General features: G+C 45.0%; 1 protein-coding gene across 7 annotated transcripts in view; it reads right to left on the bottom strand.

Annotated features, from left to right (window-relative positions):
• vav3b (vav 3 guanine nucleotide exchange factor b) overlaps positions 1-19,148 on the bottom strand; it is a 68,457-nt gene that overhangs the window by 24,421 nt on the left and 24,888 nt on the right. For 5 of the 7 annotated variants that reach the window (XR_007180720.1, XM_048162498.1, XM_048162496.1 and 2 more), the window contains exons 15-19: positions 17,071-17,180; positions 14,447-14,548; positions 13,194-13,291; positions 12,591-12,613; positions 12,211-12,244 (exon numbers count right to left, since the gene is read on the bottom strand). Coding sequence is in view for 6 of the 7 variants with exons in the window: in XM_048162498.1 (XP_048018455.1) it covers positions 12,211-12,244; positions 12,591-12,613; positions 13,194-13,291; positions 14,447-14,548; positions 17,071-17,180 (367 nt within the window). In the remaining variant the exon portion in view is untranslated. The remainder of the gene's footprint in view (positions 1-12,210; positions 12,245-12,590; positions 12,614-13,193; positions 13,292-14,446; positions 14,549-17,070; positions 17,181-19,148) is intronic. The other 2 variants (XM_048162497.1, XM_048162500.1) reach the window with 1 other exon arrangement.

Here is a 19,148-nt window from a genome sequence, read left to right as displayed (position 1 = left end):
CATGTTTTCTTTTACATCACATGGATGGCAGGTCGCTTAACTGGTGAACACATGGCAACAGGATGAACTATGGGAAGAAGGTAAGCCGGCAGAGGCAGTGTGATGCTTTGGGCAATGTTCTGCTGGGAAACCTTGGGTCCTGTCATCCATGTGGATGTTACTTTGACATGTACCACCTTCCTAAGCATTGTTGCAGACCCTGTACACCCTTTCATGGAAACCGTATTCCCTGGTGGCTGTGGCCTCTTTCAGCATGATAATGCACCTTGCCACAAAGCAAAATGGTTCAGGAATGGTTTGAGGGGCACAACAATGAGTTTGAGGTGTTGACTTGGCTCCAAATTCCCCAGATCCATGGAGGCCCCGCAATTTACAGGACTTAAAGGTCCCATTTTTCGTGGTTTTTTGAAGATTTGATTGTGTTTATAGTATGCAATATAACATGTGTTCATGTTTCACGTGTAAAAAAACACAGTATTTTTCACATAATTTACTTATCTGTATACCGCTGTTTCCACTGTCATAAAAACGGGCTGATGACTTCCTTGTTCTATGAAGTCCCTCCTTCAGAAATACGTAACAAGTTCTGATTGTGCCAGCGGTTCCTGTGTTATGATTTGACAGCAGTTTAGCGCATCTTGCCCGGAAAGGTCACGCCTCTTACCATAACGTGGAGATGCACGCGCTCAGTGTTATTGTAAACATGTCTTTAATTTTACCCTATCAATTTGAGCTGGAATCAGACCCGGTGATTGGACTGCGGGATGAAAATAACAGCGTTTCGACAACATGGCGACAAACACACTCTACAAACGCAACTCTTGTGTATTCCTGTGGGCGGAGGTTAGTCAAAAAACTGTTTTAGTGACGTCATTAAAGAAGGAAGTAGAGGGATGTAGTCCAAACTGGCCGTTCGATGTAGGCGACTTCTGTTAAATAAAATATCTCGCTTGGCATTGAACTTTGAGCTTTAAAATTTTACAGATTTTATTTATACTCTAACAACAACATTACACACTAACTAAAGTTTGAAACATGGGATCATGAAGAACGGGACCTTTAAAGGATCTGCTGCTAACATCTTAGTGCCAGATTCCACAGCACACCTTCAGGGGTCTATTGGAGTCCATGCCTCGATGGGTCAGGGCTGTTTTGGCAGCAAAAGGGGGACCAAAACAATATTAAGAAGGTGGTCATAATGCCTGATCAGTGTATATGAACCTTAAACAATGGAACCACCTGCTTAAGAACCCACAATAGGGGGAGGCAGCTACGACCTTGCGAATATGATAAAGTTTACATTCTAAGGAAACTGCCTATTAAAAGAACCTGAAATAGGGAAGGCAGTTTCCTCCAGATAAATGAAGGAGCCTCCTGCTTAGGGGACCCTAATTCTGGGGGAGGCAGCTACAACTTCATGACCACAAGAGAGCCGCCTGCTTATATAACCCTAAATCAGGGAGGCAACTGTGACCTTGAAACTTCAGCATATCAAAAAGGGAGCTGCCTACTAAAGCCCCTTAAAAGGAGGTGGCTGCCTCTAGGTTATCATAAGGGAGCTACCTGTTTCTTAAGAGACACCACACAGAGGTGGAAGGCAGCTCACCTTAGCTTGGAGATTGATCTTGCTGCTAAATGGAGCTCAGACGAGCGGATGCCTAAGCAGAACGACTCTCTATAGCAAGAGGAGTCCAAACTACACTCGACCTCAAAGACAGCTTATCACAGCAGCTCACAGACAGCTGACACACTTGATGTCACTGTCAAAACAGAGCTCAAGAGAGCAGAAGCCTCAGCAGAACAACTCTCTATAGCGAGAGGAGGCCAAACAATGCCCATCTTGAAGACAGCTTACCACAGCGGCCCACCGAAGGCCGACACACTTGATGTCACTGTCTAAATGGAGCTCAGAAGAGCAGAGGCCTCGGAAGAACGACTCTCTAGAATGAGAGGAGGCCAAACCACGCTCAACCTTAAAGACAGCTTATCACAGCAGCCCATTGAGAGCCAACACACTTGATGTCACTGTCTGGATGGAGTTCAGGTGAACAGAGGCCATAGCAGAAAGACTCTCTAAAATGAGAGGAGGCTAAACCATACTCAACCTTAAAGACAGCTTATCACAGCAGCTTACAGAGAGCCACAACACTTGATCTCACTGTCTAGATGAAGCTCAGGTGAGCAGAGGTCTCAACCAAACGACTCTCTAGAATGAGAGGAGGCCAAACTGCACTCAACCTGAAAGACAGCTTATCACAGCGGCCCACAGAGAGCTGACAAACTTGATATCTGTCTAGTTGAAGCTCATGAGAGCAGAGGCCTTAGCAAAACGCTTCTAATTTAAAGGGAGCTACCTACTTAAAGGACCCGTACTTAAAGGAAGGCAACTTCAACCTTAATTCTGTGTCTAATTCCTCATAATTAGATCTAGCAAATGAATCAGTAGCCTACCAGAACTAGCAAGAGGAGCTTAAACAAAAATATTCCTGTGCTCTGCCTACAACCCCCACATTCGATCCTACCTCACCGCAATGGCAGCCGCAGGACCCTAGCCACAGAGAGTAGGTGCTATACTCTCATCCCTCAAGAGAGAGTCCAAACTGGGTGGAACAAGTCACTGCGACTGCATCACACAACACGCATTTAACCCCCTCAGGAGTTAAGCGAACTAAGTTAAAATGCCAGATTCGGTCACTCTGAAAGAACCATACAAGAACAACCACGAATGCTTCACTATGAGTGCCTTCAACTCCCTCAAGAGCCGAACACACTTGTGCAAACACTAACTTCCATGCTTCACGAGAGAACAGAAAGACAAAGCTTCGTACCATAGTTTTGTGAATGCATCCTACCCAGCACATTCAGCTCCCTCAAGAACTAAACGCACATGCACAAAGGTGCCCTTTTATACTCATGGTTGCACCAGTAGTGACGTCACAGACTGTTATCGGCCAATGACATTGTTTCATTTAAACACGTGCTTCAGACACCAGTCACACTGGAGATGTTCCCCAAAGTGTCCTCTAGAGGACACAGTGGGAGTTCCCATTTGAAAGGGAACTAGGGTGTAATGTGACCACTACTGACTGTTGGACATGCCATTTCTGCCATTACAGCCAATTGGATTGACCCTGGCAGCTCTGACTGGTGCTCAGCGGCCCTTGCTGGAAGGTAACTAAAAGTAAGCTTGAAAGCGCTTCGGCAGTGCAACGTTTTTTACAGTTTTGTTGCTATGATACAGAATATCCGTGGCACTGTTACTTATAACTGATATTGCAGGTCATTTGTTTCAGACTCAAAATGTTAACACGATGTAGAGTACCTGCTATGTATGTTCGGAGACCAGCAATATTAATTTCTCATCCATTTTGTTCCGTTCTCTGCTTGTTGATGCTCCCCATTGAAAACAACTGAAAAAGTATGCTAGCCACTGGAAAAAATGCTTTGGTGGACTTAGTGATCCGAAACAAATCATCCATGTAAGGAAACTAAGGAAGATATCTAAGAGGATTACGAGAATATCCCATGATGTATTCTTGGTTAACCTATAACTTGACTTGTTATCTTCAACTGCCTGAACCAAGATTATAATTGAAATTGGTGTGAACATTAGACTTCCTGAAGAAAGAATCCATTTATGAATGTGTTACAATTTTATGCTGGTTCTAATTTAGTGTTTCTGACCACTTCTTCCTCCCATCAACATGAATACACCCCTTCAGCACTTCAGGATTGTTATTTAATCCCAGTAGAGCAAAACAGAACAGCAGCAATTTTGAAAATCAGCACCTGTTTAAGCTGAGCACGAAGTTTCACCATTCTGAAAATAAAATGATGTGGCAGTGATTTTGGAGCAAAATGAGAAGCTCTCCTGACTGTTTACAAGTAATACTTCTGAGAATGACAAAACACATAACAATGTTGCCACAGTTGACAAAAAAAAAACTTTAAAAATACCTTGAAAGCGAGTTTTTACAAGAAACATGATTGCTCATTTAACTTTTGATCAATTCAAAATTTAATTAAATTCTATACCATTACAAAATTGATTAATTAAAAATTCAATAACTCAAATAACATGTCTCATATGATTTGTGACATGGTTGTGAGAAAGATCTGGAAATGGCTGGAAATCCTGGCAGAATATTCTGTGATGCAATTCAATAGATTTGTTCTTTGGTGCTAAATGCTTTTAACAAGATGTAACACAAAAGAATGTCCAGATTATAATAAATGGTTATATTATTATTCTTTTTTTTTTTTTTAATGTAAACAAAATGTAAAATAAGTCTCTGATGTCTCCAGAGTGTATGTGAAGTTTTAGCTCAAAATACCCATAGATAAATAAAAATTGTAGCAAGTTAAAATAGCCAGTTTTGGAGGGTGAGCAAAAACAAGCTGTTTTTGTGTGCCCCTTTAATTGCAAATGAGCTGCTGATCCCGGCCCCCTTTCAAGAAGAGGGCGGAGTTTAATTACGGTTATAAATTATGTTGTCATCTTGCTTTTATCCACTATTAGTACAAGCCTGTTGTAGCGGACCCCGTCCAAATGATGGCCAAAACTTTACTGATGAGTTTTATGAAGTTTACTGTACATCATTCAAAAGATATGCGTCCGTTTTCACTCCAGAAAATCACAGTAAGAGCTGAATACAAAGTACAAAAAGTGCGCATTAAAGTCTTATCCATTAAACTCTCTCTCTCCCTTGCATTAACATACACAGCGATCGAATTACACAAAAATACCCGTTGCAACTAACAGTAAACAAATATATACAGACCGTATTTTTATCAATAGGGGTGCTTAATAAACTGGTAAACGTCTCGGTTACGTATGTAACCCTCGTTCCCTGAAGGAGGGAACGGAGACGTACGTCAGTAGTGACCGACGAATTGGGATATCGCTTAGAGAGCCCTATCATCTTCGTGTAAACTAAAACAAGCCAATGGAATTGGCGTGCGATATTTGCATAATGCGCACCGCCCCCGACAGGTGTATATAAATAGGAAGCGGATGCAATCGCACTCTGTTTTTCGCTGAGGAGACAACTGGTGTCCGCACTACAGCGAGGGTACAGAAACTGTGGCGACGGGACGTACGTCTCCGTTCCCTCCTTCAGGGAACGAGGGTTACATACGTAACCGAGACGTTCCCTTTCAGTCGGTCACGTTCGACGTACGTCAGTAGTGACCGACGAATTGGGATCCCAACTAAAGCGCCACAGTTACGAAACCCCTTCCAGTGCCCAGCGCAAGCTCAGCCGCCCATAGCACCGGCTGACGGTGAAGGGGGCGAGCTTACACCGAGAGGTCTACTGCTGTCTAACCACTACCCACTAGTAAACTAGACTACACTGGGGAAGCGAACCCGTGAGGGACGCTGCGGAGACCACTACCTACCCAATGGGGGAGGAGTTTACGTGGGAATACACATATGGACTGGCCCGGGGGGCAGTACGCATATGGAGTCCCTGGGATGGCTCCACCTGGTTAGGGGGAGACTCATCTGACAGGTGACAGCAGAGCTGGCTCTGCTAAGGGAAAGACACGGACTCGGCCCGTAGGGAGTTTTAAACCGTGGAAAATACACATATGGGACCGCTCACGTAGAGGGGTCACGACATATGGGCCCCAGCCAACAGACAGCGTCAGCGACGGATGTAGGCCTGGCATCAGACACTCCGCAATGTCCGAGCCGAAGGGGGAGGCGGAGGAGCTCGACAGGGTTCGCCAAGCGGGGAACACGACTGGAGAGAAGTATGCACGTATCCGGCCAGTGGCGGGAATGGCATTGCAAGCCGACACTTAGAGTGGGTACAGCACGTCTACCGACTAGTGGATGCGAGTACACGTGAAGATACCGGCTCTACACGTAGGCTATAAAACCTAGCGAACGTGTTGGGTGTCGCCCAGCCCGCAGCTCTACAAATATCTGTCAGCGAGGCGCCATGAGCCAGCGCCCAGGAAGAGGCCACCCCTCTGGTGGAGTGGGCTCTCAACCCGAGCGGGCAAGGCACGCCCTGGGATTCATACGCCAAGGCGATGGCATCCACTATCCAGTGGGCCATCCTCTGCTTGGAGACAGCCTTTCCCTTCTGCTGGCCTCCGTAACAGATGAAGAGCTGATCTGAGGTCCTGAAGCTTCGCGTTCTATCCACGTAAACGCGCAAAGCGCGGACGGGACAGAGCAAAGCTAGGGCTGGGTCTGCCTCCTCCGAGGGCAGCGCTTGCAGGTTCACTACCTGATCTCTGAAGGGAGTGGTAGGAACCTTGGGCACGTATCCAGGCCGGGGTCTCAGAATAACGTGAGAATCACCGGGCCCGAATTCTAGGCACGTTTCGTCGACCGGAAATGCATGCAGATCCCCTACCCTCTTCAGGGAAGCCAATGCAACCAGAAGAACCGTCTTAAGAGACATTAGTTTCAGATCGACTGATTGCAAAGGCTCAAAGGGATGACCCCGGAGAGCTGTGAGAACCAGGGTCAAATCCCAAGAGGGTACGGAGGAAGGGCGAGGAGGATTTAACCTCCTCGCTCCCCTCAGGAATCTGACGATCAGATCGTGTTTCCCCAGGGACTTACCCTCAACTGCGTGGCGATGTGCGGCGATAGCGGCAACATACACCTTAAGGGTGGAGGGAGACAGCCTTCGCTCCAACCCTTCTTGCAGGAAGGAAAGCACGGATCCGACCGAACATGATCGGGGGTCCTCTCGGCGAGAGGCGCACCATTCGACGAACAGGTTCCACTTCAACGCATAGAGACTCCTAGTGGAAGGAGCTCTAGCGGAAGTGATGGTGTCTACGACCGCTTGCGGGAGATCACTCAGAACCTCCGCATCCCGTCCAGGGACCACACGTGGAGGTTCCATAGATCGGGACGCGGGTGCCACAGGGTGCCCCGTCTCTGAGTCAGGAGGTCCTTCCTCAGAGGAATCGGCCAGGGAGGGGCTGTCGCGAGGAGAATGAGGTCTGAGAACCAGGTCCGAGTGGGCCAATACGGAGCCACTAACAGAACCTGCTCCCCGTCCTCCCTGACCTTGCACAGGAGCTGTGCGAGAAGGCTCACTGGGGGAAACGCATATTTGCGCAGACCCAGGGGCCAGCTGTGTGCCAGGGCATCCGTGCCGAGCGTGCCGCCGGTCAGGGAATAAAACCACTGGCAGTGGGCAGTTTCCGGGGAGGCAAACAGGTCTACCTGGGCCTCGCCGAAATGCTGCCAAATCAGCTGGACCGCCTGAGGGTGGAGCCGCCACTCGCCCGCAAGTGGAGGCTGCCGTGACAGCTCGTCGGCTGCACGGTTGAGCACACCTGGGACATGAGTGGCCCGAAGGGACCTCAGATACTTCTGACTCCACAACAAGAGATGGCGGGCGAGTTGCGACATGCGACGGGAGCGTAGACCACCCTGATGGTTGATGTACGCAACGGCCGCAGTGCTGTCTGAGCGGACTAGAACGTGCTTGCCTGACAACAGCTTCTTGAAGCGGGCCAGCGCAAGACGAACCGCTAGCAACTCGAGGCAATTGATATGCCAATGCAGCTGAGGCCCCGTCCAAAGACCTGCCACTGCATGCCCGTTGTACGTGGCCCCCCATCCCGTGGCAGAGGCATCTGTGGAGACCACAGCGTGCCTGGACACTCGTTCGAGGGGTACTCCGGCCCGCAGGAACGAAGGGTCCGACCACCGGACAAGGGTGCGACGGCAGCTCGGTGTCACGGGGACACGGAGCATGCCGCACTGCCACGCCCATCTCGGGACCCGGCCGCGGAGCCAGTGTTGAAGCGGTCTCATATGAAGCAATCCGAGCGGCGTGACCGCGGCTGCAGATGCCATATGCCCCAGGAGCCTCTGAAAATCTTTCAGTGGAACCGCTGTCCTGCGCTTGAGCGAACTCAGGCAGTTCAACACCGACTGGACACGCGCCTCGGTGAGACGCGCAGTCCGTGCAACCGAGTCTAGCTCGAGACCGAGATAAGAGATCCTCTGCCCGGGGGCGAGTTTGCTCTTGTCCCAGTTGACCCGAAGACCCAACCGGCTGAGGTGAGCTAAAACCATGTCCCTGTGTTCGCACAACTGCTCTCGCGAGCTGGCCAGGATCAGCCAGTCGTCGAGATAGTTGAGAATACGAACGCCCTGTTCCTTGAGGGGAACAATGGCCGCCTCCGCAACCTTCGTAAAGACGCGGGGTGACAGGGCCAGCCCGAAGGGTAGGACCTTGTACTGATATGCCCGACCCTCGAACGCAAACCGGAGGAAGGGTCTGTGTCGAGGTAGAATCGAGACATGAAAGTACGCGTCCTTCAGGTCTATTGCTGCAAACCAATCCCGGGGACGGACGCATTCGAAAATGCGTTTCTGCGTGAGCATCTTGAACGGCATCTTGTGAAGATACCGGTTCAGGACGCGCAGATCCAGGATTGGCCGTAGCCCACCGCCCTTTTTTGGTACAATGAAGTAGGGGCTGTAAAACCCCGACTTCATATCGGCTGGAGGGACCGGCTCGATTGCATCCTTCGCCAGGAGGACAGCAATCTCCGCCCGGAGAACAGGGGCACTGTCCAACGACACCTGAGTGAAGTGGACACCCCTGAAGACCGGGGGACGCCGGGCGAACTGAATCGCATAGCCGAGTCTGATAGTGCGAATGAGCCAGCGGGACGGGCTGGGAAGCGTGCTCCACGCCTCCAGACTCCGAACCAGCGGGACCAAAGGCACCACAGACGCACCGGGGGTGGGGCAGCAAGGCAGAGAGGGACCCGACTCGGGCGGCTTGGAAGCGGCCGCGAGTGGGGTCGGACTCTGCGAGGCAGCAGTGTGCATGGGAGACGGCGCACGGGACGCGGTCTGCGCCATCACACTGCCGCCTGCTGGCGAATGGGGAGGGTGCTGCCAGCGGCGAGGCGGGGCCTGGCACACTGGCAGACACACCTTGTTGTGACCTGGAGTTTGAGGAAACTGCTCTTTTTGTGGCAAAGTGGGTACCGCTGGACTCCGGAGAGCCAGCGGCGGTAGATAGACAGACGCCACAAAATCCCCCCGGCCCTCCTCCGGGGGTGGGAGAGCAGATGGAATACTCTCCCGAAGGGCAGGAACCTTCCGCTCCAGGTCGCCCGTCTCAGGGCCGAGTTTTCCCCGACCGCTTGCCACCTGGCTTGGCAGAGACGGGCTGGGCACCACGTCCGCGACCGGCACCCTGCTGTTTGGCTGGTGTAGGCTGCTGCTTTGCCGACTTAGCAGGGGCGGAGGAAGACGCAGGCGGGCGCCCTCGGCGACGAGCGGGCTGAGGCTGAGCCACGGGCGGCTGGGTGGAGGCAGCAGCGGACCGCCGTGGCATGACATGTCTGATAGCCTCAGCCTGCTTCTGTGCAGCGGAGAACTGTTGGGCACAGCTCTCCACCGCGTCGCCGAAAAGGCCGACCGGAGACACGGGGGAATCCAGGAACCGATGTTTGTCGGTCTCCCTCATGTCTGCCAAGGTCAGCCAGAGGTGGCGTTGCTGGACTACCAGAGTAGACATCGCCTGGCCAACAGAACGCGCTGTCACCTTCGTTGCCCGGAGGGCAAGGTCAGTGGCAGCGCGCAGCTCCCCAAGCAGCTGTTGGTCAGGACCTTCCTGGGGCATCTGCGACAGCGCTTTTGCCTGATAGACCTGCAAAAGGGCCATCGCGTGCAGGGCAGAGGCAGCCTGCCCACAGGCACTGTAAGCTTTCTCAGTCAGACCGGCTGAGAATTCACAGGCCTGGGACGGGAGACGCGGCTCACCGCGCCCGCCAGCGGCCGTTGGAAACAACTGCATCGCAACAGACCGCTCGACTGGCGGGAGCTTCGCGTATCCCCTGGCTTCCCCGCCGTCCAGGGAGGTGAAGGCGGACGAGGGACCAGGCCCTGTACGAGCCCCATACGGAGCTTGCCAAGACCTGGTCACCTCATCGTGTACTTCCGGGAAGAAAGGCATTGGGGCGGGACGCTGGATTTGACCAGCGCGACCCCCCCCCAAGTACCAATCGTCCAACCGAGATGGGCCGGGACAGGGTGGAGGGTTCCACTCAAGCCCGACGCACAAGGCGGCCCGGGAGAGCACAGCCGTGAGCTCGGGATCCGATTCGGGCAACACTACCGTCCCGGGCGGCAGCGCGTCCGGATCTTCCCCCGAGGACTCAGGCTCACCTTCCGATGCAGCGGTCGACATCCGATCCGCCGCCAGCACACCAAAGGTAACGGCTGGACAGTCCGTAGAGGGCCCAGCGGAAACCAACGGTGGCACGATGGGTTGCGGTGCTGATGAGGCGGCAGGGGCCCGAGGAGCGTTTCCGCTCGGCGGGAAAGCCCTGACCGGAATCCTCAGGTCGCCCTCTCTATACAGCGCCGTACCGTCATTCCGGTTCCCGGGGCCGGAAAAAACGGTCGTACGCGGCATAGGAGAGGGGACCCCCGCTTCCTGAGACTTCAGGAAGGAGAGCCTCGACCTCAGCACCGCGATGGTCATGTTCCCGCAATGGGAACATGAACCATCCACAAAAGCTGCTTCAGCGTGCAGAATGCCCAAACACGAGATGCAACGATTGTGCCCATCAGCAGGGACCAGGGAACGACCGCATCCATTAACGCACAGACGAAATGACATACTGTCAGGGTTCGTCTGTAAAGCTCTTTTAGAAGGGGAAGTCAACTCACTCGTGCTGAAGCACCCAGGGAGCGACGCGATGTGTCAGGTACACCACTCCCTGACACACCGAGGAACCGGCCCAAATCGCTCACACACACACTCTTTGTGTTGCTGTGAAAACAGCAGTTTTAGAGCTTATAGCTCAGCTCCTCGGACACTCGCGACCTCGCTGAACGTGCCCTCTTCACCAGCACTAAAAGCTCGCTGTGATCCTCTTCTGAGGCAATGTTTTAGAATAAATAACAAACGAAGAAAAGAGTCTTCTAAATAGGACACCAGTGAATGGCTCCGAAGCGAAAGACAGAGTGCGATTGCATCCGCTTCCTATTTATATACACCTGTCGGGGGCGGTGCGCATTATGCAAATATCGCACGCCAATTCCATTGGCTTGTTTTAGTTTACACGAAGATGATAGGGCTCTCTAAGCGATATCCCAATTCGTCGGTCACTACTGACGTACGTCGAACGTGACCGACTGAAAGGGAACTTTATATTTGTAAAACAACTCTGATGAACTGTAATAAAGTGCGTGCTCTACCCTTCATTGCTGCCGTAACCGCTTCTGAGACTATAAGCTGGATCACAAACGGTTGGTGCTGATCTATCCTTGAGTAACAACTTTTTAGCAAACCTGTGTTTTGTACTGTCTCTTTGCATTGATCCTCGTTCACAAAGCAGTCTGGAGTGAAATGATTTGAGCAGACATAAACGAATTTAGGTATATTTTGGGGCGTGTTACCTTCAAAAATGAATCCGCTGCATCCTCAGTGGCTCAGATGTTGGGAGAAAATGAAGACTGCTATGTTCACTCTAACATCCAACAACAGAACACCGGGATTGCTTACTAGACATTGCTGTCAGTAAAGCTGCTCGAGTGCGGAAACTATGGTAATGCAGGACTGTCAGTCAGCGGCCGTGGGCCATACCATAGTGACGTCACACTGCTCAGAGAATCAAAACGGCATCTCTAATGAGACTGCTTTGGTTTAATGGGGATTATTTAATAAAAAGGAGAGGGTGGATTTTAATCATTGTAGGGTGGTTGTGTTCACACACTGCCAACACACATTTATGTCCATACAAATTGTAAAAGTAGATTTTGCATAATACACACCCTTTAAAATTTAGATGACTGTACTTTATGTTTCTCACCATTTTTTGATCACAATTTGTTCATCACTAGTTCATTTTAAATGGTTCTGCGGTATATACTGCATGATTTATTAAAAGGTCATAAAAGCAAGTGCAAAAGAACTGCTTAAAGTAGACATTCTGATTATAAACTGTGAATTGTTATCATCTGGAATGGCCACATAGATCTGCATTCACAGAATTACTTATTAGTAACTTACTAAGTAATTACTTACTAAGTTTCCAGCAATTAGCACCTGAATGAACCTCCTCATATAAACAACAATAAGGGTGATCATGGGGAACAAACGACTATGTACAAAAATACAGTATATAAAAGGTATTTACACCAGTCTTGAGATCTTCACAGTCTATATACAGAAGCATGCTGAAGACAAAGACACCTACCTGGGTCTTCTTGTTTCCTAGGTGTTGTCTTTCTCTGTGAAATAAGAGAGGAGAGAGAATATCATTAACAGATTCTCTGCAATATGTACACACTCAGCTATTATTATCTGCTTTTTGCAACACTGGTAAAAATATTGTCCAAATGATTTTACACTGACACAAAGAAACGGTCTAACAATGATTCTGTCAGTTTTGTCATTCCAAAACTGTACTTCTGTCAGTACAGTAATTATAAATTTAAAGGTCAATAATATACATATATTATACTTCAGACTGCATTATACAATAATTTTCATCTACTTTCATAATAGAATGCATTATGTTTGAAGTGTACCGTATAGACAATCAATTTAGACTTAGATTAACGTCTGTTATCTCACCTGTGCTTTTTGAACAGCAGCACCTGAGATCATAATGAGAGAATAAAAGAAAACTGTAAAAGCAGCAAAAAGGCTACACAAGCACAAATTATAATTCTGTGGCATTATATTGAGTATTATAGACCTCTCCAGCAAATAGGTACAATTAAAATAGCTGCCTAATATCTAGAAAGCCACACTAAGGAGATTTTCATGCAAAACACGTTTTGCTTTTCTTTCTTTCTTTTTTTTAAACATGAGGTACATAAATTCTGCATAATAGACCTTTATGTAAATGCCTTTCTATGCCAATGTTAGCCCATTTGTTTTGTTCTTTAATTTGTTTTTGTTTTTTTATTTAGCTACTCTTGTTATTGTCGCTATGTTCATACTCCTTGCTTTATATGTTATGTTAAAAACTTTCTATAACTTTTAACTTGTGCATGAAAAAAAAATCAGGAATCATCTGGGTATAAAGTCCAGTATAATTCTGTGAACAGTGTGTGACAGTCATCAGTGATTCTCTCTTTTCATACTATTTAGTATGAAAAGAAACTCTCTCTCTTGCTCTCTATTCTTTGTTGTCAAATATGAAATGTTAACATGAAGAAGCTTGTTACTGACCATTACCTGCCCTTCCACAGACTCCTAGTCTTCCCAGACAGCCCTTATGAGCCCCGTTTCCACATTTAGTACAAAGGTAGCCTTGGTTAAAAATTCCCCTGAAGAGCAATAGGATAAAAAAGGTCACATGGGTCAACGCTGACTTTTTATTTACATACATGCAGCATACATGACTATTAAAGACCCCATGAAATCAACTTTCAGGTCATGTAATTTAGCTTCAATAGACCTTAGTGTTACTGTAAAGACTATAAAGGCTCATTCACACCAAGAATGATAACTATAAAGATAACTATAACGATAACTACATTAGCATCCACACCAACGTACGTTAACATTCTGTTTATTATAAGCAAGCGCTGCAGTTTTGTCATCTACCATTTTAAATGCTCAAGCACTTTAAAGCAGGATGGTTTCTGATTGGCTAATGTTTTTATCACTCATCAGCTGGAAAAAAATCATTCTGAAAGTGATTCTAACAACATCATTCTCTGTGCTTCTCTGTGTTATCTTTATAGCTATGGTGTGGACTCCGCTATTCTTTAAAATTTACAATGATTTTGTAAATAATTATTATTCACAACCATTTCATTTATTTAAATTTTAAATCTAAATCTAAAAATTTAAATCAATTTTAAATTTAAATCTTAATCATCATTGGTGTGAACGGGCCTTAAATCTATCCCTCGCAGCCTCGATTTCATCTGTGTAAAATTCAATATGGCGTCTACCCTGACTATGGTCTATAGTCTTCCAGTTTGAATTTCCACAGCATGAAGCTAAGATCTTACGGATTTATGAATGAACTGCTTGTTTTAAAATCTTCCTACCCTTCCAGCCTCATTCATCATGACATCCGCTTCAAACATTACAATGCTCATTGTAATTTCGTTAACACTACAATAAGTAAATCCACTCAGCTCTTTGACAGTGATGCCATAGAAATATACAGAGCTACCGCAAAAACGGAAGTTCAAAAATATAAAGATGGCTGCTTGTTTTCCTGGTGCATAAGGTCTATAAACTATATTTTAGAAGATTATTACACATTTACAATAATTTTTCACTAAGAAAACAGGCAAAAAGTATTGTTGATGCATCTTTTTCAGCAAATTTTTGTCCAATAAAAAGAGATTGTCACTGCACAGAAAAAAACTGTGAGTGTTTAAACACTATTTAAATTATGTGACTGGTAAATATTTATTAACTTGTTTCAGCACACAATTAACACTGAAAGTGCAATGACAGCTCACCTGAGAAGCATATGACATGAGCTGCAGGTGGTGGCCCTCTCAAAAGTGTGCATTTTGAAGTGGTGAGAGTTAAACGTGGCATTCTCTGGGCGAATATTAGATCTGAAATGGAAAATGAGAAATATGGAAAACGGTGCAAAGTTGGATGATTGGAAATGAGCACATGACAAACTGTGTGAGTTAAACTGCATGTTTAAGAGGCCAAAGAGAACGGGGTAGGTGCGTTGCTGAATGTTGTGGCCTGTAGGGGCCGGAACCAGAACTTCCGATTCTGGGCACGAATCAGAGCAGTAGGGAAGCTCTTTACCAGAACGACTCTAAGATTGATTCCTGCATCAAGAGAGCGGTGCGCATGCAGCAGGTGTAATTTGTTGTTTGAATGCACCTTTCAGATCATCACGCAGTCAACCACATGTATATGTGTGCGTACAGAAACAAATTTTTTAAAGGGTGACATATAAATCAAGCAGGAGAGGAAACATCATTTCAGACTCTTGGCACGAGGGACAGCGTATCCTCTTGAACCTACACAATTTCCAAATCAGAACTCTCGTTAGTTTTCCCCTCCGTCTCTCTTTTCATTTCTTTCAGCGTAGCCCTTGTAAATACACTGTGCCATCAAATCTCAAAAGCATCACAGGTGCAGAATGTCACCATGTACTAGAGCGAAGTAAGCTGCTTGACATTGATATAATCATGTTGGATGCCTTATTGAATAGAAGATGATGTTTGCAAACATTTTCTCTCTCTAACATAAAAAAGCAGATGTTTCCTATTGTCATGTGCACTATTCTGGAATTTGCATTGGCCAAAGTTGCAGGGAGCTTTTGAATACAGATTAAAGGATTAGCTCACTTCAGAATTAAAATTTCCTGATAATTTACTCACCCCCATGTCATCCAAGATGTTCATGTCTTTCTTTCTTCAGTCGAAAAGAAATTAAGGTTTTTGAGGAAAACATTCCAGGATTTTTCTTCATATAGTGGATTACAACAGTTACCAAAGGGTTGAATGTGCAAATTGCAGTTTCAATGCAGCTTCAAAGGGCTCTACATGATCCCAGCCAAGGAATAAGGAAGGGTCTTATCTTGCGAAACGAGATAATAAAAATTATATACTTTTTAACCACAAATGCTCATCTTACACTAGCTCTGCGATGCGCTACATGTTACGTAATCACGTTGGAAATGTTAGCCAATTTAGACCTTCAACACATTGGTAACTGTTGAAGTCCACTATATGGAGAAAAATCCTGGAATGTTTTCCTCAAAAACCTTAAAGGTGCCCTAGATCCCCTTTTCAAAATATGTAATATAAGTCTAAGGTGTCCCCTGAATGTGTCTGTGAAGTTTCAGCTCAAACTACCCCATAGATTTTTTTTTTATTAATTTTTTTAACTGCCTATTTTGAGCCATTATTACATATGCACCGATTAAGCGTGCGGCCCCTTTAAATCTCCCGCTCCCCCGTCCCCACGAGCTCTCAACTGCCTTAAACAGCAAACACAAAGTTCACACAGCTAATATAACCCTCAAAATGGATCTTTACAAAGTGTTCATCATGCATACATCGATTCCTGTGAGTATAGTATTTATTTGGATGTTTGCATTTGATTCTGAATGAGTTTAAGGCTATGCTCCGTGTCTAATGGGCTAATGCTATACTGTTGGAGAGATTTATAAAGAATGAAGTTGTGTTTATGAATTATACAGACTGCAAGTGTTTAAAAATGAAAATAACGATGGCTCTCTTGTCTCCGTGAATACAGTAATAAACGATGTTAACTTTAACCACATTTAACAGTACATTAGCAACATGCTAACGAAACATTTAGAAAGACAATTTACAAATATCACTAAAAATATCATGTCAGTTATTATTGCTCCATCTGCCATTTTTCACTATTGTCCTTGCTTGCTTACCTAGTCTGATGATTCAGCTGTGCACAGATCCAGACATTTTGCCCTTGTCTAATGCTTGAACATGGGCTGGCATATGCAAATATTGGGGGCGTAAACCCCGACTGTTACGTAACAGTCGGTGTAATGTTGAGATTTGCCTGTTTTTCAGAGGTCTTTTAAACAAATGAGATTTACATAAGAAGGAGGAAACAACGGTGTTTGAGACTCACTGTATATCATTTCCATGTACTGAACTCTTGTTATTCAACTATGCCGAGATAAATTCAAATTTTCATTCGATGGCACCTTTAATTTCTTTTCAACTGAAGAAAGAAAGACATAAATATTTTGGATGACATGAAGTGTGAGTCATCCAACCAATTTTTAATTTTCACATTTAAATAAATAGTAGTTCATTTAAAATTACAAATGGTCAATTACTCACTTTCAAATAACAGTTATATTAAGTTGGATCTCAAAGATTCGGTTAAAAGCTCAATGGAGGGGAAGATTATTAGTGAATAGTTACTTCAATTCATACATTCATAACTTCCAGTACCTTTTGTGTTCTTTTTAAAGCTTGAAGGCTCCGGTTTCTTGTTTATTGAAATTGCACAGAAAAGAGAAAAACAAAATTTCTCCTTTTGTGTTCGAGTGAACTCATGGGGGTGAGTAAATGCGACAGAATTGTGATTTTTGGGTGGAGCAAAGTTTCAAACTCACATAGCCATCTCAAACTGGTCCAGCCATTTCTTCTTCAGTTCTTTTGTCTTGAACAGCAACTCAAATCCACTCTGCCCCTGCTGGTGGGTGAGGAAGAACCCATAGCACCACTGCCAGAGGACAAGAAAAACAAAAATAACTGCTTAAAGATACAAATTAGACTTGTATGTAAAGACCTAACTTTGAAATATGCATATACATTAAGACTTGTTGTAAAAAGTGGCACAAAAAGTTGACATTCTGGAAAATTAAGGGGTTGTGATGGGAGATGGCAGTGAGGCTTGGTGGGTGAGGGGGAAATTATTTTACACAGTAATAGACAGCCAGAGGCAACCTTGGGGGAGTGGACACATTCATCACCAACTTTTCAGTGTGTATGTGAAAATGTGTGTGCATGAGTGTATTTGTGTGCCGTTGCATTTATGCAGACTACTGTTGCAGCATCCCATCCTTGCCTCCATCCAGGCCAGTGTTGTGTATCTAAAGCTATTGTTAAATTACTAAAACTTAAAGTGTAATAAAAATAAATTGACGCTAAATGGAAATATAAAAAAGACAAAAACACACAAATACTAAAAAAATTAAATGAAAATAAATTAACTATAAAAGTTAATTCAAAATAGTAATACATACTAAAATAGTATATAAATAATACTAAAATAACACAGACAATTCAAACATGTCAGACAATTTTGGCAAGTATTTCTGGCAACAATAACTCTTATCAAGAGGTTAATAACAAACCTGACATAATGCTTAACAGATAAATAGTTCATGTAAAAAAAATGAAAAAAATTAGCTGCCAGAGTTAACGTTAACTTATGAACATAAATTTGGTTAATGCAATCAATACATTTATCTAATTTAACATTAAAAACATTATATTTCTGATCTGTGTGTTATCGAAAGCCTAAAATATGTGCATGAGTTCAGTACAAGCACATACTAAAAACTTTCATATTTTTCACTAAAAAGGAAAAAAACATTCTTATCTGCACATTTATTTATAAATTCAATCCAGACGAGACTTTAAAAGTAATAGCAGAATTTTTAAAATTTAAATATCATTAAACCCCTAGTCTGCAATATCATTACTATAACAAAGTTTCCTTTCCTCCAAAAGTAAATATATAAAAGTTACACTATATTTTAAAAGAAGAAAATACATCCCTTGAGCATTACATAATATGATAATGTTTGTTTAAGTTATTAATGATATCTATTATAACAGTTTTACTATATTTTTAAAGATTTGTATGTGGCCATGTTTGTGTGTACGTGTTTTGTAGTTGAAGGAATAAGATCCATCAGTGTATTAAGTGTGTGTATGTGTCCTGAGGAGGGGCAGAAAGGCACTTCAAACAGAAAAGCCAGCGGGGCTTTGCCTGTCCAAGGTCTCCTTGAGACAGATTTCACCAGACCATCTGTTCAGAAGAAACCTTCCTTTTGGTGAAAGGCATAAAAGAGAAAAAAATATCAAAAGTTTAAAGACACATCCGCATTATTTTTACATCTGTATGACTATTGCTAAGCCCAAAAAGAACATCAGAAATCCAAAGGTAACCTGAGGTTGAGCTGTCTGCCTTCACAGACTGGGGGGAAAAAAAGCATTGATCTAAGTACAAAGTTCTGAAACCTCTATATATATGCAATTTAATATGGCCACATGACGTGGGATACTCTGCACAATGAACAGATTTTAGACTGTTTGTTGTCAAAAGCAACCAAGTCTTTCCACAGCAGTTGGTTCAGCATACAGAACTTGAGTTGAGATGCAGCAACGATCCGTCACCATCCATCAATGCTCATAAAGAGCAGTAACATCTGCCTTCAACAGTCTGCTATGGGCTCTCCAGCCTGATCTCAGTTATACTTACCATTACAGTCTAAGGAACAGCTTGATTTTGTTTGTATAAGGTCGGGCTGTTACATTTTAGACTGTTGAATGACAGTTGACTCACATATACAGGCATAGCTTTTTAGTTGATAAATTTAAATATAAATATATTCATACAAATGTGCGTGAGGAAAAATCTTTAAAATATATTACAATTTTGCTGTCAATTGCCTATTTATAT

This window comes from Megalobrama amblycephala, linkage group LG17 (assembly GCF_018812025.1).
Source record: "Megalobrama amblycephala isolate DHTTF-2021 linkage group LG17, ASM1881202v1, whole genome shotgun sequence".
In the NCBI taxonomy this organism is placed as follows: Eukaryota; Metazoa; Chordata; class Actinopteri; order Cypriniformes; family Xenocyprididae; genus Megalobrama; species Megalobrama amblycephala.
This window is presented reverse-complemented; position numbering and strand designations above follow the sequence as displayed.